The sequence below is a fragment of the Haplochromis burtoni genome, unplaced genomic scaffold, assembly GCF_018398535.1.
Source record: "Haplochromis burtoni strain Fernald_Lab_line unplaced genomic scaffold, NCSU_Asbu1 Contig_109, whole genome shotgun sequence".
Taxonomy (NCBI): domain Eukaryota; kingdom Metazoa; phylum Chordata; class Actinopteri; order Cichliformes; family Cichlidae; genus Haplochromis; species Haplochromis burtoni.
The window spans coordinates 100,116-126,703 of record NW_024582470.1 but is presented as its reverse complement, the minus strand read 5'-3'; the positions used below and the strand labels follow the sequence as shown (position 1 = coordinate 126,703).

At 38.6% G+C, this 26,588-nt stretch overlaps 1 protein-coding gene across 1 annotated transcript in view; it reads right to left on the bottom strand.

The window, feature by feature from the left end:
• Nucleotides 1-20,286, bottom strand: part of rxfp2a (relaxin family peptide receptor 2a) — a 40,651-nt gene extending 20,365 nt beyond the window's left edge. The window contains exons 1-8 of the mRNA XM_005928120.3: nt 19,946-20,286; nt 8,894-9,037; nt 3,456-3,539; nt 2,843-2,948; nt 1,961-2,032; nt 1,411-1,482; nt 833-904; nt 239-310 (exon numbers count right to left, since the gene is read on the bottom strand). Of these exons, the coding sequence (XP_005928182.2) occupies nt 239-310; nt 833-904; nt 1,411-1,482; nt 1,961-2,032; nt 2,843-2,948; nt 3,456-3,539; nt 8,894-9,037; nt 19,946-20,000 (677 nt within the window). The 5' untranslated portion in view covers nt 20,001-20,286. The remainder of the gene's footprint in view (nt 1-238; nt 311-832; nt 905-1,410; nt 1,483-1,960; nt 2,033-2,842; nt 2,949-3,455; nt 3,540-8,893; nt 9,038-19,945) is intronic.
• Between the last annotated feature and the right edge of the window lie 6,302 nt (nt 20,287-26,588).

Sequence of the window (26,588 nt, the reverse complement as noted above, 5' to 3'; positions counted from 1 at the left end):
TATTTAAAGATAAGTAAAGTTCAGTGCAATGCACGATATTACTTTTGTAAGATGATAAACACTTTTTTTTTTTTTTACATGTGCTGCAAAGTAAGGTTTATTTTCCTACTGAGTGCTTTCAGGTTTGCAAGAGTTTAAGACTTTTGATTTTGTAAGTGAAGACCTCAGAGTAGACCTAGACTAGAAACAAATCCAAGTCAAAACTATTACATAATATTAAAAGAAAAATGCAACTCACAAATACATGAGAGACTGGAGCCCAGTGAAGGTGTCCTGGGACAAGCTGCTTAGCGGGTTATGGTCCAACATCCTGACACACAAAACAAGATTACCCAGTTTGACTGCTTAATTGCATTAAATAAATCATTGGTGATTACAATTTCTTTAGATAAGCGTTACAAATGTGACCCAATATGATTTTTAAACAAATGTGATTTTCAGTATTTCAGCATACAGTACAACATTAGCTCTTGTGTTTTACAGAAGAATTTAGAAAGAAGGGAAAAAACTACTTGAGTCAAGTAAGATTTCACGGGTAGAAAAAAAGCTCAATCCACACATCTGTGCACCGTTTAAACTTGTTATTTTTGCACCATTTCCACTTCTCCACTCTGCTGCTTAAATAAATAATTTTATATCCAGCTAGTGGATTTGTTTCCAACCTGTGGATCAAATGGACAACTTTTGCATCTCAACCTTTAAAATTAAAAGCAAAATTAACAAAATGTTGCAGTCTTTGGACAACTTTTTTTTTAACACAGTCTCCTTGCTACCATGTATTCGTATTTGTGACTATTGAAAGTGCACATCTGTATGCTTTTGAGTTACTTACAGCCACTCCAATTGATTTAGATCCCCGAACACACCGGGACTGAGGAAGGAGATTAAGTTCTCACTGAGAAACCTGAGAGAAAGCATGAAAAGCACAAGAAGTTTGGTCATAAAAAAGGCAACTATAATGACTACATTTGAAAGTAACAAAATACAGCAAAGCTATAATCATAGGACATACCCGTAGTTTTGGGTATGATTTTTGGTCAGACAAAAATTGAAGTCATCTTTAGACAGTTTAAATAAATGATGGCATTTTTTCCACAGTTTTATTTGTTGACATTTCATAAACTAAACACAGAAACAGAAATTTTGGCTTGCAAAAAAAAGCCACCTTGATCCTCTCTCTCTCTCTCTCTCTCTCTTTTTTTTTTTAAATGCACAGCTTTGCTCATTCCCGCAGACTACACAGAAAAGCCTGGAGTCAAAACACAAATTACAACTGCTTTTCTCCATGTAAGAAATGAGTACCACTCAGGTTAAAAAAAATTAATTGAAGTTGACCTGTAACACAAAAGAGAACTGAAGGAAAACAAAATTAATACACTTGCTTCAGGGGAAACGAGGCAGGATACTTACAACCTCTTTAGATTGTGCAGACTGCTGAATGCATGCTTAGATATAAAGTGGAGGCTGTTGTTCTGCAGAAACCTGAAAACAGAACAGAATAAAAATAACAAATGCTCTTTTATTTCAAACTATGTTTGAGACAATAGAAAAAACAGAAAACTTTCATATGCTCTTAAAATCCTATTTTCACCTGTAAGAGAAATATTATTGTTACCCTTTATTACATGATTATTAAGAAATAACACAGAAAATGTATCTTCTTGTCAACAGACAAGTAGATGGAACAGTCATCTACTGGAAAAACTGGATGCTCAGGTCCAGTATGTCACACTATAAGGCCGCTGTACCAAACTACTAAATGAAAACGTGTATGAAAAGTGTAGAAATCAATACACTCCTTGAGCCGTTGTCATTTCTGAGCTACTATTACTACAGATTCTAAAGGAAGGATAAAATCAAATAAAAGTGATTTGACATTTGCCATTACTAAAAACTAAATTGCCCAGAAACAGACAGCGAAAAAACAAAAACACAAGGATGGCAGCATAAAAATACTCACAGTCTCTCCAGGGCAGAGTATTCTGAGAAAACAAAATCGGACAACACTCGGATCTCATTGCTCCTCAGGGACCTGTAACACAACCCATCAAATGTGGCTGTAAGAAAAACACAAACATACGTTTTGCACAAAGAGGAAAAAACGGAGAGAAAGCGATGAAATGTCTGACACGTTATGTGCAATAAACCATCACACAAACTACAACCATGCAGAAATATGTATAATATATATAAATTTAATTTGGCACTGACTAATAAAAATAAGTGAATGCGGTTTTTGAAAGAACTGTAGCTGCAATTCACACAAGGCTCAGTATACCTTTTGTAATTAGTCTGCTGACAATTATACCCTATTTTTTCCCCCAGGATATTAAACTGTGCTTCAATATTTTAATATAGATCTAAAATATAAATAAAAATCTTTTCAACTTTTCAATCTCAATTTTTTAAACTTTTATCTTCAGTATTCAAATCAATGGATCAATAAATTATTACAGTAACAAGCAATTGAGCTGATGGAATGAGAAAAGCAAGATTAATGAGATATATATATATATTTTTCTTTTCTTTAGAGACATGCAGAGAGGTTTTTCTCCATTTAGTCAGTATCCATGGGCTCTCCAAACCTGTAAACCTTTGTGGCTGTACCATGTATGGTTGTGGGACTGTGACAGACAGAGAAACACCTTTGAGTACTCAAAACTACCTCTTTTGTTGTTCTTGGCGTATAGCTGTCTTCAAGGCCATATTTTGCCACGGTGACACACCCACAATGACATGGGCTGTTGTTACCTGCCAAGCCGTTACAGCTTGTAATAACCTAACCTACAAAATAACAAATCACTTGAAGAGGACAGAGTGCTTGGAGTCAAAGGACACTTACAGCCAGGTAACATTTGGCGAGAGCGACGGAACATCCTGCAGGCTGACCTCCACACACTCAACATCTGTCTGTATGCAGTCACAGCTCTCTGGAAACTCCTGCAATACTACACACAGACACACACACATTGTTTTTTATTTAGAGGCTCATTGAAAATTATTTGTCGAATGAAAACATGGCATTTGTTTTTCTCCAGAGCCCAACACAGTTCTCCCTCAGTGTCAACATAACAGTCAATTCTGTGAGTCGTGTGCTGTCGTATCCAGCTGTCAGAATTTGCCAATTGCTGTCCATTAATCTTTGGTGGGGCAACTTTTTCTTTTCTAGGTCACATCATTTGTATTATTTGTTAGCTGATGTCAAAAACTGATCATATTTTCCTTCTTTGATCATTTGTATCATGTCTCTCTGTGGTCTACATGTATTAATGTATCTGTGAAGGTTCTCAGTCATCCAGGTCATCGTAGTCTAAGGAGCTTGCAAAGAAAAGCGTCTGAACTTCTTTAGGTTGGTTTCACCTCTCATCCGAGAAGCTTTTTCAGTTCTAGGGTCAAATGGTGGAGAGTCCCATATTTCTACCCCGTGGTGTATTAATGTGCACACACACACTTACAACACTCATTGAGGAAGTACTGGTCCACAGGGTTAGTCTTCTGTAGTGTGCGGGCAAATAAATCTGCCCATCCGATGTTGTCCCCTGCCAAAGCAAAGAACAAAGAGTTAGATTCACTTGACTGGATAGTAATGATAGTTTATCAAGGTTTTCCTACACTGGCATCACCAGCACATGAGCATTATGGGTACTTTCAGCTGCTCCCTTCTTTTCAAACAAATCACCACAGTACATGGATCCACATGTTAGATTTGGCGCAGATTTAAACCGGATGCCATTCCCGATGCAACTCTCCCATTTTTCCTGGCTTGGGAACGGCGCTAGGAGTACATTAGCTCGTGGGTTTGTCTACTCCCAGTCCCAAATCAGGAATCTGTTGCATGTTAGGCGTATGTGTTGACCCACCTCACCACGAAGTCACCACCAGAGTATAAGCATTATACTGTGTCAAATGACCTGACATATCCTTGGAACATTATAAGCATTTTAAACGCATCCCTAATGCTATACTGGGAGCTATAAGTGCCCACAAATCAGAAACAGCTTTGACAAATCAGTACCGATGAGGAACAGCAATGATGGAGCAATATTTTCTGTTTTATGGAACTGAGCTACTTTTTGGAACGATTTTATCCCAGTTTTTTCACAAAATGAACTCTAAAGCCTCATCTACCATAGCTACATCTTTCTAAAGCTACTAACAAAAAACCCTAATCTGTTATCAAGCTTCTCTTTAAGAAACATACAAAATATGCCAATCATTATCACAGTGCTGTGTAAAAATGTTCCAAGGAGACAGATTTCTCGTATTTTTTTAAATTTTTTAACGGTCTTTCAAAGTTTCTCTTTGGACATTGTCTGCTTTTTCAATCGTTTTCAGTCCAGTCCTTGTATATGACCACTTTCAGAGAAATATTTGTTTGTTAAGCCACCCATAAATCATTCAATCATATAAAAAGCACCTGACTCAAGGGATGAACCACTTCTGTGTCTACAGGTAACATACAACTTAACACAAAAAACCTGAATTAGATCTTCAGGTAATTTCTTACTAGAAGCTGGTCACAGTGTGCATGAAAGTGATTTGAGCCTAGTGTAAATAACGGGGAACAAAAACACAGAAATCTTATGGGTGCAATCATTACCAGGGATTATCGCATAAAAAGGAAATGAAAAAGAACTTCATAGTACTTTTGTCATGGGGGCAGAACGATCTGGAACTGGTGCAGATGTCCTTCTGTTGTAGTTGCAGTACTTCTTCAGTACTTACAGAAGCAGAGCAAACAAAAAAAGGGATAAACATTTTTTAACTGGCAGGTAATTTTTGAAAGTTTTCTGAAACTATCTGCAAAACAAACAGTGTGCAGGATAAACTGGTTAGATTTATGATGTCCTTCAACAAAGTACTTACTTTCCTTCTTTGAGTACATTTCAGAGCAGATTGAACTTGTATAAAGTAAAGAAGTAAAAGCACTTCAGTACTTTTTAACTTCTACTTAAATAAAGAATACCTATACTTTTGTGCAAATTACACAAGAGCTGGACTGAAAATTAGTGGGAACAGGTCTTATGGAGTGATGAATATGAATTTGATATCTTTAATTGGTCTGGTCTGGTCTGTGTATGGAGGAGGTCAGGAGAGAGGTACAACTCCTGTCAAAATTGATGGAATTCACGTATCATCAGTACCATCAGATTCTGATCCAGCCTGAATACCAACTGGTCTGTGTCAAGTGTCTGATTGGCAGTAGCTTCACTTTTGAGCATGATAATGATAAAAACGCACCATGGAGCACGATTCCTGAAGACATTACAATAGAGCTTGTCTAAGAGAGTTCAGGCTGTATTGAAGAACAAAGGTGTCCATACCAAATATTCACTTTCAAGCTTGTTAACATTGTACAGACTCCATTTTTGGCTTATATACTGTACTTTAGCTGTTCCAATTTTCCTAAGAAAATTAAAAAAAAAAGAAGATTGATAAAGTGCACAAAGTGAACTTCTTTACTGCTGTGCTTGTCATCGTTATGGCAGTGTTGCATAGTGTGGTGGTGAGGCAGATGACAAGAATGGAGAAGTAATATAACACAGAGTGGATTTCTGATAACTAGCATGCCCTCGCAGACAGACTGAAACTAATTTGCGCTCCTTCTTGACCTGGGTGATGAGAAAACTATGCTCTGCAGAAATGAAAACGTTTCATAAAAAGGGCTTAAATGATTAAAACAAAAAAAACAAAAAAATACTAACTCATGTTTACCGTGGGACTAATGCTAAAACAAGCATCCTAGGGAGTGTTTACGAAATAGTTACAAACACATTGGAATTTTAATTGACAATAACTGATGAATATTTGAATGGCGTAGCGACTCTCGACTGTTAATTAAAAGAAATAGATTATTCTCGGATGTCATGGTAACATTTATAGTATTCTTTTACACAATAGAGGTAATATCCAACAGATGATGACCCTGGTCTTGAATGGTAATTTGAAACAGATTAGTTCTCTAAAACTGGCAAAAACGGGATGTTTCTTTTGGAAAATTACTCTTGGCTCTTGTGTACTTCAGTCTTTTTCTGAGGCTTTGGAGATTGTCAGGATTACAGTCTTCGTGCCCATGCTCAGCCAGTTGATTCGCAGTTGCAGGAAGACTGTCATGAGAGTTTGATCCAGTGGCTAAGACTCCGAGGCCCAAGAGAGGGTGTAGGAAAGCGAGGCTCGATTTGGTCTGGAGTCCCACCAAAGAAGGGTTCTTTTGTTTAAGGCGCATGTCACTCCTAATTATCGATGTATAACAAACAGAAGTTCCTTCACTGCTTTATTTATGACACTCAATGGCAGGGGGTAAGTGAAGGTCTGGGGAGGTATATCTCTAGTGAATGAGAACTGAAATGCATGATGCTGGGCTGCGGCAACAGGCCAAAATAAAGGAGGTCAGGACCTGTTGCCATCCTCATGGACTCTGTTTCTGACAGTTTAGTCAGAAATATGCACATGAGTATCCCATCTGAGGTCATTTTGTGTGACTCTGTCATTGGTAGTCCTGGTCCTCCTCCCACAAAGGTGTACACACCAGACCTGATGCTTGATCGACGCCCTTCTACAGCTCTTCTTGTGTAACAGCTTTTCTCCTGTTTCAAGTAGTCTTGCTGCAAGACTACCATGCTGTCTGTACCTCAAAATTTTGAATGAAAACTAAGGTATTCAAGATCAGCTTTATTGATTGAAAATTGACCAAAAGCTTATAACCTAGAAACTACGATTCTTACAAGTGTGGTGTGAATTCTCAACAATAATATTGTATGAAGTTTTAAAATATTTCATATTTGATCACTGACTCTCTTTTTAGGGGCAATAGATTGATCTGAAGGTCAAAGTGTTAAGAAGAAGCACTACAAGAGTGCAAACCCCAACTATATAAGGGTTTGCACTCTTTTAGTGGTTCTTAACACTTTAAGAAGAAGCAGTATTTACCTTAAAGGGAATCTGCCTGTTAAATATGACATCGTTAGCTATTTCCAGGTCCAAAAGCCCCTTCAGTTCTCAAACAAACGCTACAGCATGACTGAGAGTTAAAAGCCGTCAAAATTCTTTCATCTTTAATAAAATGATCAGCATGTCTGCCTAACCAGGTGTAACTACCAAATTTAACATCCAGGCATCCATGAAAAACAGGATTATGAAGTTTAACAGTGTTAGAAGTTAGTGGGGAGTAAGCTTGCTAGTTTTTATTTAAGATGATATATCATGTTCTGACTGAGAAAAATTAAAACATATAGCTCTGCTTTCACTTCGGAAATATATGAAGAAGGAAAACTAAACAGCAGTGACATTTATAGGGTTACCGATGGTGGGCTAGCTAGCATATGGTGGTGTGCTACATGGTTGCTAGTGTTGGGATTAAATAATTTGGAGTGCCTCAATAATGCTATGCTTCTTATTAATAATAACTGTTATAAAGTTATATAGTGTAGTATTAAGTGGACACAACCCTGAAAAATAAAGGCATGAGACCACGTGTCCTTGGGGAGTAGAAAGCTGTAGCCTCTCGCTCACGCTTCCCTGGGAAAATGTAGATAAGAGGGGACCATCTCTAGAGGAAAGTTACTGAGACACTGTTGTTTAGACTAGAATGAGAGAGCTTCTGTAATGAAACTGTTAGTGGCACACCACCATTTTGAGATCCATGGCAGAGTGTCATGCAGGACGCATCTCCCTTCTAGAAGTAATAAAGTGTTAAACATTCTACTAAGCAGTGTTTTGTCTTCCATTGGATGCCTCTGAAGAATCAAAAGAACTTGGTGAAGTGTTGATATTTAGAATTGGGGGCTCGTCCGGGATTTGAACCCGGAATCTCTCTACACAGCTATGGTTAGGATAATATAAACACATTAGCACAGCGACACTGGAGTATAACTGCTAACTTTTTCCCATAGATTTTATTTCCAATAAAAGTTGACGTGAGAGTTCCCGATAGGTGGAAACAAATGCAATCGCATGTCAGGAAGAAGCTTCCAAACTTCAGTCAGGTCAACATCTGAGATACATCGACAGCACAGGGTTAGCCATTAATATACTGCTGCACGTTTTAGATTACTCGCTATGAAAAAGTCCTGATCCTCACATTCATGTACTCACTCAAATCTTTGTTAGCCTCAAAGTGATTCTTTTCTGACCCACTCAAATATTTGGTGTCAGGCAAACCGCGAACAGCTGTAGTTACATCGTTAGGTTTTAAAAACTGAGCTTTAAAATGTGCTGCAGATGAACAGGGGTAATAAAAACCCAGAGAAGCCCATGGTGATCACTGACTATTTTTAGACAGTTGTTTATATTAAATAGAACAAGATCCAACACAATAAAGCACAAAAGAGAAGACAAGATCCTTAATGAATGCAGTGTAGTTTCGACCAGGAAGCAGGGATTGTACATGATCACTAAACAACCTGCTAGTCGTTAATGCTACTATTGAATGCTGTTTATATTGTTTTTTCCTTTGTTTTGAAATGTACAAAAAAAAAAAAAGTAGGAGTAGGTAATGGACAAAAGGCACTGATTTATAAATAACTAAACATGAATACCTTAAGCTTATTGTATAATATTATACTACAGGATATTTCTGACTGGGCTTGTCGTTCTCTTTGTCTTGCTAAAACTTTTAGTGTCACCTTGAAAGAAAGACAGTTATGAAGTGAAATCACAGGTTAAAATGTGAATTTTCGACTCATGTAAGGTTAAATAAGGCCAAATCTTCATTTCATTAGTTCAGCGTTTCATAAAATGCGAGCTACAAACATCTAAAGTTTATTTAAAAATTCTAACTTATATTAAAAAATAAGAAAATATAATAAAGTCAATATAAACAACATACTATTCCCTTAAAAGTAAATACTGCTTTTGGTCATTTATAACCACTGTTACACTGGCTCACACTTACCACACTGTCTCTCATCAGCTCCATTGGGGCAGTCTTTGTGTCCATTACACTGCAAAACTTGAGGGAGGCACTCACTCGTGTTTCCACATGGGAATTGGCCAAGAGGGCATCTAACCCCTTCTTCCACCCAGCTGGTCTCCAGAGCTGAGAAAGGGAGAGGAAAATATAAGAAGAAGGTGCAAATTTATCCAGATAAGAATTAAAATACGCAACAAAAATGAAAATAATGCAAAAACATATTTAAAAGAAATGAAAATGGGCTGATAATATTGCACTGATACCTGTGAGTTAGGAGAGATCAACTCGTGCAGCTCTAGGCAACAAAAACGTCAGGTGCAGACCAAATTTAATCATGAAATTCATAAAGAATTCATCAATCTGAGGGTTTTCTGTGTATTTTTAAAAACTATTTCAAAAACACCCCTAATAAATCCATCAAAGGTATCATTAAATCTGTGACTAGACTGCTTTTTTTCTTTTGCATCTGTGTCCCACACATAACGACTTGTAAACCATCGTGTCTGATCAGAGAATTCATTTATTTTAAGGTCTTTTACAGTGAGTCAGACACATGACTCTTTAGTTAGCATGACGTACTTTAAAACAAACCAGAAAGAAATTCCTCATTATTTTTATTTATTTTTTGCCAGTTGTAAAGAAACATGAATTACTGAATGCAGACCTTTTCCTGACATAAAAAAAAAATCACAAAATGTTCCGTCTTTTACATGTTTTTTTCCCCGTCCACTAGATTTACCAGTAATCAAACCTAAATATACATTGGCTTTTTAGTGCTTTTTTCCATCTTCTGTCTTGAAGTATTTCTTTCAGACCAGGTTATTAGCTGCAGATTTTTGGCTGCACATTCTTGATGCTCTGTTGAGCTGAGATCTGGGGGGCTGTGGAGGTCATTTGGGTACAGTGAACTCATCGCCATGTTCAAGAAACCCGTTTGAGATGATTTGACATGGTGCGTTATCCTGCTGCCATCAGCTGATGGATACACATGAAGGGACAGCAACAACACTCAGGAGCTGTTGAGTTTAAACAACGTTCAGTTGGCACTGATGGGGCCAAAGCGTGCCAAGAAAATAACCATCAAACTATTATACCATCAGCAGCAGCCTGGAGCATGAATTCTGACCGTACATTTGAATGTTTCAGCAGAAACTGAGACCTATCAGCCTATAATAATAATAATGGATTGGATTTATATACCGCTTTTCAAGGCACCCAAAGCGCTTTACAATGCCGCTATTCATTCACTCTCACATTCACACACTGATGGAGGCAAGCTACAGCTGTAGCCACAGCTGCCCTGGGGCAGACTGACAGAAGCGATCGGCCCCTCTGGCCAACACCAGTAAGCGGTAGGGTAAAGTGTCTTGCCCAAGGACACAACGACCAGGACAGAGAGCCCGGGGATCGAACCGGCGACCTTCCGGTTACAGATGCGAGACTCAAAAATCCCAACCCCCTGAGCCACGGGGCGACCAGGGGGTTGGGGTTTTTGAGTCTCGGTGAGTCTGTGCAAATTAGAGCCTAATTTTCTGTTCTTAGCTGTGTGGTCCCTGTTTTCTTTTTTCAAAAACCACTCTGTATTACATTTGCTTTCCTATCAGCTCACAGCAGTCTAGCCATTCTCCTCTGACCTCTGACATTTACAAGACCCTAGAGCACTGCCGCTCACAGGATTTTTTTATTCCTCTTTTTTGGAACATCCTCCGTAAACCCTAAAGATGGTTGTGTGGGAAAATTCTGAGACCAACACGAACAACTGTGCCACATTCAAAGTCCCTCAAATCACCTTTATTCCCACATTCTGCTGCTCAGTTTGAGCTTCAGCAGTTTTGTATTAATTTTTTTTTCATACCAAAGAGGTATACTGGAAACCAAGAGTGACAAACCCACAGGCTTTCTTAGCGTTAGCTGGTTCAGCAAACACAGAAATCTCTCTGGGCTATCCCAGTGACAGATATCAGCTTTTTCTGCATTTGTCACTTTGTCTCTTCTTCTACACAAAATAGATCAAGTGTTACCTGCTTTGATTAAGAGGAACAGGGATAGGGAAAATAAAGCAAAACAGCACTGCTGGGGCTTAATTTACCATTTATCATTACTTATCATCTGTTATTACCATTGTTTAATCATGGCAGCTGCTCACTAGAGCCTCATTCTGTTTGCTTGATCATGATACTGAAGAAAAATATTAAGGTCGGAAACTCACACTGTTAAAATGCTTAACCAATATTAACAGCAGGGCAGAAATGAATCAATCTGCAGAAACATGCAAAATAGTTTTTATCTAATGAACAATGAACCTGATGTTCTGTGGGCTTGAAACAATTACCGGGATTATTCAAACAGGCCAAAGTCTCATCTTGTTCATGATAAACAGGAATCAGAGTGCAGAGATAAACCGTTAAAGTCCCAAAACCCAGAGTGTTCTTGTCTCCTAATGTAATTTCCTAACGTAACATTATTACCTCATAAAACATGTGCAGCATTTCAACCTTAAAATACATGATTTTATTGCCTTTTTTGGATGTAAAACACAGTCCTGAGAAACACATTTGGGTCCTTAAGCTGTTCAATGCTCCGGTATGTACACACGTTATACTAAATGCTAAAGGAATATCAGTGAAAGCTGTTTAGCAGAACTCTGTGTAAAAACAGACACGTGAATATTTCAAAATACTTTTTTTTGTTAATCAAAGCAGTTCTCAAAGTTTCAGCAAGAAAACAGGCACATTTGTGACCCATCTTTCTTTCCTCAGAAACTCCCTATCAATTATCTAAAAACTTTTATTGTTCTTGTCATATTCACTTATTACTATTGCAAAAAAGGTAATAAGCGTTACTTCGTTACTAAAACCATGATTTTTTTGTGAGTGTCTCATGACAATGATGTAAGCAAGTGACAACTGCTCAAGAATGGATAATATGTCAGTGCGGGAGAGAGTATGAGGGTGCAGTGTTTAAAGCGTGGAAGTACTGACCTTACTTTGAGTTTGATTCCATAAAAACATTAGCGTCTGTTGTGCTTGGGAAGAAAACTTCTTTTTACAGCGAAAAAAACCCTAAACTTCCGAGCAAGCGCCGAGTGCGCAACCACGTAATGGGAAATTCACAGAGAAACTCACGGATTCTTCCATTGACCGCGGCACACCTGCACCAGGGTAAACCTCCGCCTACCACAGTCCCGCTTTACAGGTGAAAATAGAGCAACAGGACCGCTGAGTCTTTGACTTTATTTACTTTCTGCTGTGTTTTACTTGCATCTATTTGAAAGAGTGAGTGTAAACACAAAAAATATTTTATTTTATGTGCTGGAATGTGTAGAAAATAGGTTTAAATGTTAAACTAATCTAATAAGTCAGAGAATGTTGCATATAGTTTAATTTTTACTTGATGCATTAAGTTAAAAGATTAAAACTAATAAAACAAGTTTTAAAAAGAGACTTTTCCATTTGATTACATTTTGTATGATGGATTATGCAGAAAAAGTAGAATTGGGCTGAAAGATCTATCGCTTTATCACCTCTTCAGGTTGTAAATCGTGTTTTTAAAAAGTAACTAAGTAACTAAGTAATTAATTACTTTTGAAAACAAGTAATCAGTAAAGTAACGGGATTACTTTTTGGGGGAAGTAATCAGTAATTAGTTACTGATTACTTTTTTCAAGTAACTTGACCAACACTGCTTACAAGTTATGAAATTATATATTTTTTTGCTGATCCCTTATTTCTCCAGGGGTCTCCACAGCACATGTATCTGCATGTTTGAATTGGCACTGAGTTTACACCGGATGCCCCTCCTGAAGCAACTCTCCCATTTTTCTAGGCTTGAGCCCAGCACTAGTAGTTCTCTAAGTCATGACCCCTGAGGTTGGGTTTGTCTCTGCTCACAGTCTCAAACTGTGGGTGTTTTGTATGTATAGTAAATCTGTTAACCAGCTACAAATTAGCACTCACAGTGTGTCATGGCTCTGGAGCCAGCGTTTATGTGTTTGGGCTCTTGATTTTGGGTTATTTAATATTCTGAGGCTTTGCTTCTTACTATAGTTGTAATTCCTCTGTTTAATATTTGTGTTCTTGTTGTGGTCTTCTTATTTTTTTGTAGTCTTTGTGTATCCGTTATCATGCCTCCCCTGTGTTCCACGTACCATGTTTAGTCAGTGGTGAATCCATGTTTATTTTCCCTTTTGTGAAGTTTGTGTGCCTCAGTTTCAGTTTCTGTCTGTTGTCCTGTGTTCATCGTGTTCTGTTTTGTGACATTAAGTGTAGTTTAGCTGTGTGCCCATGTGTCTCCTCTTCCTCTAATCACCTGCCTCTACATTTACTTTCTGAGTCTCTCTTTGTCCCTTGACAGAGCATTAGTCACCATCCCCTCCTAGTGTTTCTAGTTTTCCAGAGTTTGTTGCCTTTTATTAGAGATGGCACAATACCACTTTTTTACGTCCGATACCGATATCATAAATTTGGATATCTGCTGATACAGATATGAATCCGATATAGTGTGTTTTATAATCAATACAACTGTTTTTTTTAATATCTTGCTACATTTTGTATACGTTCATACTCAAGTTTTAAAAAATAAAACATTAAAGCTATTCTGTTATACCTGTATGCAAAAAATACACTGCACCCAAAATATTTCATAGTTCAGCAATACCGATCAATCTAATAAACCTACTCCATCCTCCCTATTCTGGTATTTTAAAGAGTACTTAGCAGAAATATGTGTTTGTAAAGCATTCCCACGTTAAGCTTAACAACCGATATATAGAGCGACTGCCTCTTCTTCTCTCCCTCTCCTGTTGCTACTTGAAATCATGAAACCGATCAATGATCAGTTGATCGGCTTTTCTGTTGCGAGTCCGTCTCTCTTGTTTGTTCATCGCCCACTTCGCACCAGAAAGAGGAAACCAGCGGCTGAACAACAGCAGCACATTTAAGCTTGATAAGCTGTTGTTAGAATTTATTTAATATTACTTTCTACACGTAGCTGACGGCTGGTAACTGTGCAGGGGCGGATCTAGCAAAGTTTAGCCAGGGGGGCCGATAGGGCATTAACAGGGAAAAGGGGGCACAAAGACATACTTTTCTTTCTTATTCTCATTTAAAATGTCTAGCTTTTAATAAATAATTATCTGAATCTTACACCCAAAGTTTTAATCTGATGTAAAATGTATAGAAGTCCATTACTGTATATAGTAACTGTTAAGTCTAATATACCCTAGTAAGCTATAGTACTTTTTCCTTTGGGAAGGTACCATCTGTGCAGTCTGCAATTCTGTTGAAGAAAGATGTTGAATCTATTTAATTACTGTAGAAAAATTATTGATTTCTGTGCATTTGTTTTACACTTGCAGAGGGTGGTGGGTAGTTCCCTATGTTTTTTTGCTGGAAGTTGATTTGTTAGGTTGTTTAATATTTCCCCCAAGTACTCTTTAAAATACCAGAATAGGGAGGATGGTGTAGGTTTATTAGATTGATCAGTATTGCTGAACTTTGTGCAGTGTATTTTTTTGCATACAGGTATAACAGAATAGCTTTAGTGTTTTGTTGTTTTAAACTTGAGTATGAACTTATACAAAATGCAGCAAGATATTTAAAAAAAACAGTTTTTGATTAAAAATACAAATGCTCAACCAGACCGCCGACATGTCTCGCGCGCCACAGCTGCTCTATCACGTGACGCATACCGCTCAGACGTGCTAAGGTCACGAGTTGGGCTACGCCATGTCGAAAGTTTTGTGAAATATTTTTGTGATATTTAATGGATCGGATTACATTGACTGATACGTAATATCAGGTTGGTCCATCCCTACCTTTTATATTTTGTTGAATTTTTGTATTTACTTGTGAGTCTGCATTTTGGGTCCAAACTCGTCACTTCACAACATGACACAGTGAGGAAAAAATGCTGACATTCACTTTGAATGTCCTCGCTCTCATCAGAATACAGATGTAAACAACGAGTCAAGGTTTTCCTTCAAACCCACTGTGCCAGAGAACAGGGCCAGTGCACACGTGGTTTATTAATCATTTATTATTAATGTGTAATGATTAGCTAGATCCACCAGCTTTTATTGTTGTTTTTTTGCACATTAAGCATAAAAAACAAAAACACATTCAATGGAATGCAAGTGAATGTGACTGACCAGGGTATAAAGAAAAGACTTCACAGTTTTTAAAGCCCTCTGCCGATCAGATCCACAATATGTTATGGAAATTTTAATTCCCCAATTTCCCTTCAGTTCATTGAGGTCATCCTCCCGAAAACTTCTCTCAGTGGTCTCCTCTCTCCTAAAAAACGTGCCGAGGCGAGCTTTCTCTGCTGTTGCTTCTGGGCTCTGGAATAATCTGTCTTCCCACATAAGAACCGGTCCAGTGATTCGCAATTTTAAATCAAACGCAAACACAAGTCAAGCCTGAGATGCTTCGTGGTTTTGTCAAACCATGTTTCCATTACATTAGATTTTATTTGTGCATTTAATTTTCTAATTGATTTTTTTTTATTTAAGCCCTTTTATAAATTTAACCCAGGGCGTTTATACAATTTGATTTTGTTATTTCATTTAAATGGTTACTGTCATGTTTTTTTTTTTTATCTTTGTTTATGTGATCTTGTTGCTATGTACACTTACAGTGTAAGTAAAGTTACCTGACTTAATGAGTGAGCTCTCCAAATAGGGAATTTTCCTTAAGGCTCATAGTGTTGGTATGTTAAACCGAATCCCCGTTTTCTTTGTGTCATGTCAGAAAATGTGGGCCCTGATCCACAGAGTTTTAATAATAGTGATTACCAGTACTGTAAAAATTTGCGATAGAAAACATGCAATTTAAACAATGCAACGATTTACTTTCAACATAAATATTAAGAAAAACAATGCACTTAAAGTTTTTTCCATGCTTTATGTAATATGTAGAACAGGGATGCTGAACTCATCTTAAATTGAGGGCCACATACAGCTCACATTGATCCAATTTTCCAAATGGGCCAGATTTGAGTCTTTGAGGGTCAATTCAGGCCCCTGAACCTTATGATTGACACCACTCATGTAGAAACAACAAAAATTCCCTGACCACTTTTATGTGGTTTTTCAGGTTCCTGGCAGTTGCTGTGAAATCAATTTCTAAAGCCCCGGTCATAGAGACCAGTAACGCCCTAGTAACCACTGGTTGCTAAGGAAAATAGATAATTCTCTATTCAGTTGAAAATAATAAAAAAAATAATAGAAAAAAGAAAAAAATTGTCTAATATACAATAAATAAACGATATAGTTAAAATAAAGGTGTGACAGGCTTACGGAAAGTTTCAGGCTTTTTAAGATTTACTACTGCTTGCTGGTGTTTAGTCAGTGGGTGTTTGGAGGCAAATTGCCATCTTCAGTGCAAACTACAGGCAGCCCTAGCAATCTGACACCAACCAAAGCAGTCTTAGGGAAGTTTGTAGCGTGGAACCCTCTTTGACGCCAGTCGAGGAATACTCACTTTTCCCTAGTGACCGAAGGTCCTGCAGGCTGCCAGGACTGTGAGACTGAAGCTAAAAGCAGCAACTAATAAAAGAGAAAGTGAAATGTGGCTGTGACATCTTCTTTTCGTGAATGCCTGTTTCAGTACTTCGAAACCAGAGGTGTCAGTCGTTTTATATCACGGGCCACATACAGCCTGCTTTAAACATAAGTGGGCAAACTGGTGAAACTCTGCTTCCTGTGTAAAGAAGTCACATATTTATTTGTTTTTCTACATGTTAAAGAAAAAGCTGCTGTTACAAAAACAGAAATCTGTCAGCATGACTCTTTGGACTTAAACTGTAAGAAATAAATCTGCAAAATTACAGAATAAGTTCTGGCAGCTCATTGCTCAGACTGTCCAGTTTTCTATTTTTATTTTTGTTTATTTTTTTAACAGTAGTCATAAAACAGGATTGGAGAAGTTTGAAACCTTTTGTCCTCCACACTGGAAAATAGCTGAAAATAAAAACAGGTATCACTGTAGCCAGCCCCTAATTCTATAAATTCTGCACTCAGCTTTGCATTGAAATTCAGCCAGACACTGCTCAGTTTGCTTCACTTTTTCCCGACGCGCTTGCATTTGAATCCAGTGTTTTGCCAAAAATTGATTGTCCGCCAAAAATCACTATAAAAGCTATAAATCACTCGTTGGTCCATAACATGTGAAATTATGGTCCCTCGTGAACAGTATAATTCATATAATTCATCTTGAGCTACAAACATTCCTGTCAGCATGTAGTTTTTGGCACTTTTCATATATCCTTTATTTATCCACTTAAAGGGTCTGGCCAAGTGGGCGGCAGAAATTGCAACAATATAGCAATAGTTCTACAAAGATATTTTAATTGGTTATAATGTAGGTAAAATGATGAGGTCCTTAAGATACTTGCAAACATTATATTTCATATATAACCCCTTTGTCCTGTCCACTAGTCTATTTACCAATACGAGTAAGGACATTACAGATAAAAAAGGTTTTGGCAGTTCTGCCATCTCTCTGTGTACTTGACCTGCAGCACTACACTTGCTGCCTTGGAACGTCTGCCCCGTTCCTTCCTTCACACAATGGCCGATTGATTGGCTGAATGGTGTGCCAGTCCCATCCCTGCCTGCAAGGATTTTCAGCAGGGTTTAAAGTTAGTCTCCCACTTACTAATGGGCCAATAATAACTGACACATAAAATTATCTAGTGGGGTGGATATAATTGTATTGGACACCACATCCTGCCCACGGGCTGTACATTCGACACCCCTGGTATAAACTGTTGCTGCTGTTATGTCTATGACTGTGAAAGAAAACCCTCTCATGGGCACAAAATATGGCTCAAGGGTCAGAACAACTCCGTGAAACAGCTGTAAAACCCAAGTGCTCTCGAGCTTCTGGACACTCTTGTTCAGGGTTTTCTGCTGGAGAGACAAATTCGTGGTTCCATCAATTACAACAAGTCTTCCAGCAGCAAAGCAACCCCAGACCGTCACACTATAGTGGTATACCACCAGCATGTTTGATTGTTGGTATCATATTCTTTTTACGTAATGCCTTGTAATGACTTTTTCACACACGGTCAGGTCGACTTTTCCCCCTTAATAAATAAAATCAGCATTTGAACACTGCATTTCGTATTTGCACTGCATGTTTTTGTCCAATATTAAAATTTGTTTGATAATCTGAAAAACCCAAGTGCAAGAAATATAAAAAAAGATGAAATCAGGATGATGGAAATGTTATTTTCACAGCACGATTCTTTTAAGTTTGTGATCTCACTCTTTGATTTTAAAGCCAGAACTTACTCGTGCAAAATTTGTGGAGTTTAGTATAATCCCGCACTGCATGCATCATGTTTTAATTCATGTTCAAATTGTTAGTGACTGAGTTGTTTGTTGGATGAATTACAGGCCACTTCCATCAAAGGATCAACAATCTGTTCTGTTTTTGTGTATGATGAACATAGAAAGAGAGATACAGCCTGCTTTACTTGAAATATGACCACATTTGAGAGAACTCAGGCAGTCATGGAAGAAAACAGTATACTGGTGTCTTGAGAGTCTTCCAGTAACCATAAAGATAGACTTAATTTCACACCTTTGTCTGAAGCAGAGGGAACATTCACAGATAAAGAGCGCAGTGGAGAAAGAACACAAAGTGACATCATGTCTGCCTCTGTGCTGCCTGTTCACCTCGAGTGTTTCTATTCAGTCACCAACGGGTCAAATATCAGGTGATCAACGCCAATACATACTCAAATGATGATTTTATGCATATCTGTAAATATATTAAATATATTAATAAAATCAAAACTTCTTCAATTTGCAGATTTATTTCTCCAAATTTTAAAAATAAGCATGATTTTGGGATAAGCTGAGGAGCCTCTGATTCACATCACTGTAACTTCAAAACCTAAATTAGCCCAAAACACTGAATTGTAAAAACTGTAATGGGTTTCACTACTGGCTGAATTATTGCTCTTGCTTCACTGTATTTTCTGCAGTTGAACCTCCCTGGCTGCACAACTGGAAACATCTGTAGTGCAGGTGAGCTGAACACAGAAAATATGCCTGACCAGAAAGAGGGAAGGACTGGCGCAACCTGTGCTGTCAGCTGCTTGTTGATCCATGAGTCATAGATTAAATCAGTAAACTCAAGAGCGTCCTGGACACTGAATTAAAATGTAAAAAATGGGGTCCGTTCTGTAAACATGTATTAAATAAACTCTTGTAAGTGATGCAGCTGATAATTTCCTGAAGTGTGAATGTTGTGTGGTCTCTTGTTTGCCGCCTGACTCACACATGCCTCCGTCATGATGTTAGCACTGCTCATTATTAATGTCCCCCTTTTGTTTTTTAAAAAAAACAAAGCCTACAGTATTAAACACATATAATTTATTGATCTTCATATTAGGAAGTGGTGATTTTCTTAACAGTTAATTAGGCGCTTATAGACAACATCAACCTTTCTAATGCTGTGGGAGATGAGATGAGTCTCAGGGTGGCAAGTTGTGGAAGAAATGTTCATTCATGTTGCAGTGGATGAAAAAAATCAGAAAAACGTAAAATAATATCATTCATACTTTAATTCGTCATAATGGTTGATACAGTTTCGTTCCGTTGAGCAATTTAGCGCTTACACAAATTCTCGGCAATGCAAATTCAAGCCTATCAGAGCGTCCGTATCGCATCCTGAATTTTAGGGTCTGTGTTCGTTTTGTTTCTCTCAGATCATTCTGCTCACGCTGAAATGAGCACTCGCAGTGTGTTTGAGACTTTTCCACCCTCTGCGGCAGGAATAACACCTCAGTCCGTCTCAGATCACTGCAGGACAGACGAGACTCTTTGAAAGGGGAGCGCATGGTTTCAATCCTGCAGTTAACAGTGTAAATAATGCTGCGCAGATATTTTTGCCCCTTCGTGTTTCTCGATATTCGTGTCCATCAAACATGCTGGCACATGAACAAAAAATAAACAAAATTGAATCTGTTTAGAGTACGAAGAATAATTGAAATAACCTATTGAATGCATTAAAGTGTCTTTACCTTTCAAATGAATGTGGGTCAAGTGGATGAGCAACATGACGGCAGGTACATTCATCCTGAGGCTGTGAGACTGTCCTCCTCCCGCTGCGCTCCGGCGGCGATGCTCAGACCAAATAAAATAACCTGCAGGTCGCCAAATAAAATAGGCCTACAGGAGTGAAGTCCGAGTCCGACCAGTGTCTCAGAGCATGTCCGACATGTGGAATTTAGAAGAAAAAAACCCCCTCAAAATGTAGGATTACTATCGAGTTAAGCATGTACCGTGCAAAGTTAAACTGAGATGGTGCTTAAATACATCCCGATAACACTGTGGACTTCCAGGAGCTCAGTGGATCTCTCTCTCTCTCTCAGTGGGTTGGCTTTATTGGAATGTAGGTTAAGAGCCTCCCCAGAAAATAACATATTCATCCACCTCTTGCCACCTTTGCCTTGTTTACGGCTGCAAATTAACCCCACCCCATCATGCAGCTTTCCCCCACTTAGTTTTAACTCGATACCTCGATACCTGTTCAAATGCCTCTCGTGTTAAATATATAAAATTTATAAAATATATAAAAACGTATATAAAATGTATTACAGAACTGAATTTGATAAATGCTCCCCACAGCTAAATTCACAGAGGAGGTGCATTACTGCTTTAGCCTCACCTGCTGACCAGGTTATAAGACAAAATAAGATAAGATGCTACATCTGAAGGTGCATTAATACTGAAAAAAACACAATGAAACACAGACATGTAACAGAAAAGTCATGAAAGCAGACATCAAAAAGTAACAAACACAAGTAAACAGGCATGTTGCTTAAATCACACACAACCAAATTATTGGATCCGAGAGTTATACTGTCCAAATCCAAATCCAATTCATTTATATAGCACATTTAAAAACAGAAAGTTTGTCCAAAGTGCTGTACAGAAACAAAGGGGTAAAACAAAAACACTGACACTCACATAAACACATAATAAACATATCAACTCACACCAGTCTATAGAAAAAAGGTGTGTTTTCAAAAGTGACTTAAAAACAGGAAACAAAGATGCCTGTCTAATATTGAAAGGCAGCGTATTCCAAAGTTTGGGAGCCATAATTGAAAACGCTCGTTCTCCTCTATGTTTTAGCCTAGATTTCGGGACAACCAAAAGCAGCTGGTCGGCTGATCTAAGGGCCTGCGAAGGAATATAAGGCTTGGAAAGGTATGCAGGACCAAGACCATTTAGACATTTATAAACCAGCGTTAGGACTTTGAAATAGATTCTGTCATGAACAGGAAACCATTGAAGAGAGGACAGGATAGGTGTTATATGTTTGTGCCTGCGGGTATCAGTCAAGAGGTGGGCAGCAGCATTTTGAATGAGCTGAAGATGTGCAAAAGATCCTTGGGCTGACTCCAGCATAAAGTAACACTGTGTGTTATCAGTGTTAGGAGTGTGTATTTAGTGTCCTTACCGCCCATGTGGAGAAGCTATTTCTTAATCAACTTGTTCTCCCATATGGAAAAGAAATAGTAAAAACCTATATGTGATTACTCATGAAAGTGGCCACTTTCTCATTACTTTCATACATTGTTTTAGTAAGTATCCAAAACATACAAGTTTCATTATATAATTTTTCAAGGGATCTTATATCTGTTTTCACTCTTATATGCTTTTCATACAAGTTTCACACAAGACAGATACAAACTTTATAAGATTTATATATATCTTTTCCATATGGGCTACTTTTGATGCTTCTGCACTTCCTTCTTGAGGGCGGTATGGCTGAACGAGTGGTGGCCAGGATGAGGCGGACTCAGATTCTTTTTGCTCTGGTGAGAGCTAGCACTCCCATACAGAGAGGTTAAAGGACATCCTATAGTCCTTTTTTAAGCTGACCTTAACACCATTTGCAGTGTTTGCTTGTCGGCTACACTACAGCCGACGTACCACACAGTGATCTCAAATAACTACACACTCCCAACCATAGAGTGGCAGAAGCTCACCAGTAGCCTCTCCTACAGTTAACTAATCTGTCGAACCCTTAAGAGCTTCCTCCATCACAGATGTTCTGTTAGCTGACCATGAAAGCTCCTCAGAGATATGAGTTCCCAGGAATTTAAAGGTGGGGATGGGGACATACTGTATGCACATTTTATTATTGCATTGGTGGGGTGGGTGGGAGTACAGTCACGTCCGTATATGGAAAAAGGGAGAAGCGACCCGCTTATTCACTACAATGTCAGGGATGATGGTATTAAAAGTTGAGGTATAGTTGCCAAAGAGCAGTCTTACAGCAAATCTAAGGCATTCCAGGTGACTAAGAGCAATATGGAGGGCAGTGGAGATGGCATCACTGGTGGATCTGCTTGCTTTATCGCCAGACTGATGGGGGTTAGTCTTTGATCTGTTGAAGCACCAGCCTTTAAAGCATTTTGTTCCCACAGGTGTAAGAGTGATGGGTCTGGAGTCACTGAGGCTGCGGGACAGCAGCGAGGGTGACAGGGTGAAATCGATCTTTTCATGTCTGCCCTTTTCACTTTGTTCACAGTGAGTCTCTCCTTGATTAAGTTTTTTTTAAAATTCTGGCTCAAACTAGAGAGACATTGTGCTTATTTATCTCTTTTCAGGTCCAAATAACCAGTTTTTGCCTTTAGTTTTGTCTTTTCGGTGGCTGTGCTTTGTTTTTCCTTTTGTGTGATGAGACTGTGTCTTGGTACAGAAAGCAGGCAGTTGGTCTCATCATCCAGTGGCATACGTTGTACTTTTCTGGCCTCAACTCTGGTGTTTGGAGGGCATCACTAGCATCACAGAAAACACAATTTGATATAGTTCAGACGGTACGTGTTCATTTATCATCAAATTCACAAGACGGAGCTGTTATTTCACCCTCGCAGAAGTAACGTGAGCTGGAACAACAGTCACGTGCAGCTCATGGCACAATACTCAGTGAAAGCACTGTAGATCATTTAGAAAGAAAGAAGTAGTGCAGGTTATGTTATGCTGCTCGCTGTTAACGCTCACCACAAATTACTGGTAATTCCATTGTTTTTGCTGTTATTTATACATTTTCAGTTTTCCCCATTAGTTCAACATATCAAGTCATGAAATCACTTTCAGCATTTGGCACAAAACTGGGAGAAATTCTTAAACAACCTCCCAATAAAACACTTTTTTTCTCACACAGTCAAACGCTGAGAGGCACTAAGGAGGATGGAGGCATAATAAAAGACCCCTGCCATCGATATGGAATCAACATACAGAGAAAAAAAATCTACCAAACTAACTTTCAGGAGAACTCAGTCCTCACCACCATCTGCAGTGGATTTTGCTTGGAATGACAAATGCACACCCGCTGAAGCGCTTCATCGCAAAAAAAGGGGAAAGGGCTTATGTTGTCGCCTTATATGTATTCAGCAGGAGATTGTAAACAGCTGGAACGGGAGACGGTTTTCTGCTTTCTGTTGCGAGAAGCGCTGCGTTAATCAACATCTATGAACGCGAGAGATCAGAAAAGGGAGCGCTCTTCCTCGTCCTTCATCGCTACAACCCACTCGTTCATTCAGTCACAAAGAGTATTCAGCATTTAAGTTTGTTTCAGGAAATCAATTTTGAAATTTAAGTTATTTAAGATTTTAATAGACAAAAAAAATTTAAAAGCCTGAAAAAAGGCAAAATAAAAACTTCTCCCATTTTGTATTTAATTAATTTTGACTGAGTGAACTGCACACACTACAAATTGTTGCAGACCTCTGTTAAATTATTGGAAAAGCTATTAACAACATAATCACAGTAACTTGCTTGTTTAAGAATATGAAACAAATAATTTTTTTTTACTGGAGTAACATCAATCATGAGGTTTTGCTAGTAATTAAGCCACTACATATGATGCACATTGATGGGAAACATTTTTTTGCTCTATTCATGTGAAAACACGTTTCTCTGAAGTTATGTTATAATAACAATACTACTACTACTACTAATAATAATAATATTACAGCACAAGTAAATCAGTAAAGCAAACACATGAACCCAGTTCATTCATTTCTACCTGCATTTAAAAACTATTTAAAAACTTATTTTTTAATATTTTTCTTCGCTCAGAAATGTAATTCATTTGATTTAATTACTTCTTGCTCATTTTTGGATCATTTTATAATGTTCGTCTTGTTGCCCGGTAGTCTGTTCGTGTCTGTCTGCACTGAAAATTACACGTTTAATGGAAAAATTAAGTTAGTTTTTATGACATTAATATTTCTGATGAATACAAGCAATGAATACAGTATTTGTGTGTTATAGGAGATGGTGTTTGTTCTGTAATTTTACTAGAGAGAAATGTATTTGTGCCACAGTTACACAATCAGTCAGTTGTAGACGCATCACATATCGTAACTGAACTACATATACTTCACATTTTGCATTTGTCACGGGGTGGAGGTGGAGAGGGACAAGTTACCTAAGATATTTTTATTGTGCATGTTTGGTTGTGTTTTACTTTCTTTAATATTGTATAGTGTTGTATTTTTATGGGTTTTATTGCATGTTTTATGGTATTCATCGGTGACTTGTCCTGGAAAGTCTCCGCCCCTCCTTGATTATGAACCCGACACACCTGTGAGGTCCTGGAGGCCTATAAGAGTGATGGGAGACGAGAGAGAAGAGACTGATGGTGGAGTGAGGACTGGGAGAGTGAACGGTATCAGGCGGTGGCGGCGGCCACAAGCCCAGACGGGCTGGTGCCGGTTGGTTTGCCACAGGAAAGCGGTGGCAGAGTTGAGAGCTCTGCCCATTCGGGAAACCGGAACAGAAACATTGATAGGGTGGCGAGACGCCGCCGGGTTTTCCCTTCTAAGGTGGCTAGAGTTGGCTAATGCAGGCACCAGCGCGGAGAGCACCAGCAGGAGGACCAGCGCGCAGAGAGCGACAGTACCAGCGGGGAGAGCGGAGACAGCACCAGCGGAGGCTACGAGACGGCTGTGCCGATTTCCAGTTTTAAAGAAGCGGCGGGCGGAGTTGAGAGCTCTGCCCACCCAGGGTAAGTCTCTGACTTATCCCTTTTTTATGAAGTAAACCTGTCTGGAAAGAATAGTGACTGCCGCTTCCTCTCCTTCTTCAGCATATCAGGACGTGAGTGCGAGAGGGAGGCGAGGACTGCGCTGGTTCCTTTGGTTATACCACTTGCTGGATTTCTTAGCTCCCTGGGACTTTTAGGTCGTGGAGCAGGCCACTGGACTTTTAATATTGTGTTTTATTGACTTTTATTGTGCTACCCCTTGGCCAAGGTTGTTTTAATTCATTTTGCATTTTTAACTATTTAAATATAATAAATTATATTTTAATTATACAGTTTTTAATGTGTGCTTTCCCTTGGCGGCTCCACTGCTCAATCCGTTTGGAGGAAGATTTTCTTCCTTCGCACAAAACCACTGTGGAAGTAAAACCAGCCTTCCGCCCTCCGGTTACACATTTTTTTCATATGCAAATGAAAATGATGATATGCATATTTTCACTTTAGAAATATCACCTCCCTTCTTAACCACTAATTTGGTGTCATCTTTCATCTGAGATCATTTAATAAGATTATAACCAAGAGCTTGATGTTCTCGCATGGCGCAAAAGGTTTTTTTGTGTTTTTCTCTCTCCCTATGCTGGCATCTCTCTGTGCTGTTCTACTGTCTATACATCAGAGAAATACATCACATGAGTCACACAAACTTAAACGTGGGCTTGGATAATAACTAATTCTCTGTGTGTTTTTGTTTGTTTAGAGAGGAGGCTCCTGGCATTGCCACCATTCAACTTGGTAGTGTCTTACTTCTTATCTGCATTAGTTTCTGTTTTAGATTTCAGTCTGTGTTTCTGTGCAGAAGTCCTCATGCTTTCTTGGTGATGGTGTGTGTTTGTGCGCCCACATACCCCCAGCATTATCTCTACCATCTTCTCTATAATTCACAGCAACTTCCTCTGTCTCTAATAATTTGTGAATAATCTTTTACACAGTGTTCTGTGTGGGTCTATCATTCTGTTGGTCTTATGACAGACCGATCTGACCACCATGGAGCCATCACCTCAGGACACAATCACATCCCTAGGAGAAGAGCTGAATGAACAAGAAGATGTCTTTTATCACGTTACTTTGAATCGAGACATCCTGCTCCAAAACATAGGAGAATTTGGTGGAATGATGCAATTCACGTGTGCACAAACCCAACCCTTACATCTGCATCTGCCCCTCACACCTCTGCTCCATCTCCTCCATCTGCTCTACTGGAGCCTTCTAAGAGAGCACTGCACTCACCTGAACCAGTTCGCCCATGAGTTGTAAAAAGCCACTGATTTGACTAAATTGGGACAGATGGTCATTAATCCAAATGATGTGGCATCATATGCTGAATTTGTTAACAACTTTAAAAGTGTGTTTATTAAAGGAACTAATTCAGATGTGATACTGGCTAAAAGACCAAGTGGGAGGAAAAAGCACCTCATGGTGCTTTCCTTCATGACCTGATAAAGCTGACGAAATGTGAGTTAGTTGCAAAAGACTTGCCAGTCACCTTTGACCAACTTGTGTCTATAACTTTAGTCACCATCCTGTCAAAGTTAGATCTCCAGAACATACGTGATGTGGACACTGAACTCCCACCAAGAAAAGTGGTCATCTTCCTTGGGGGG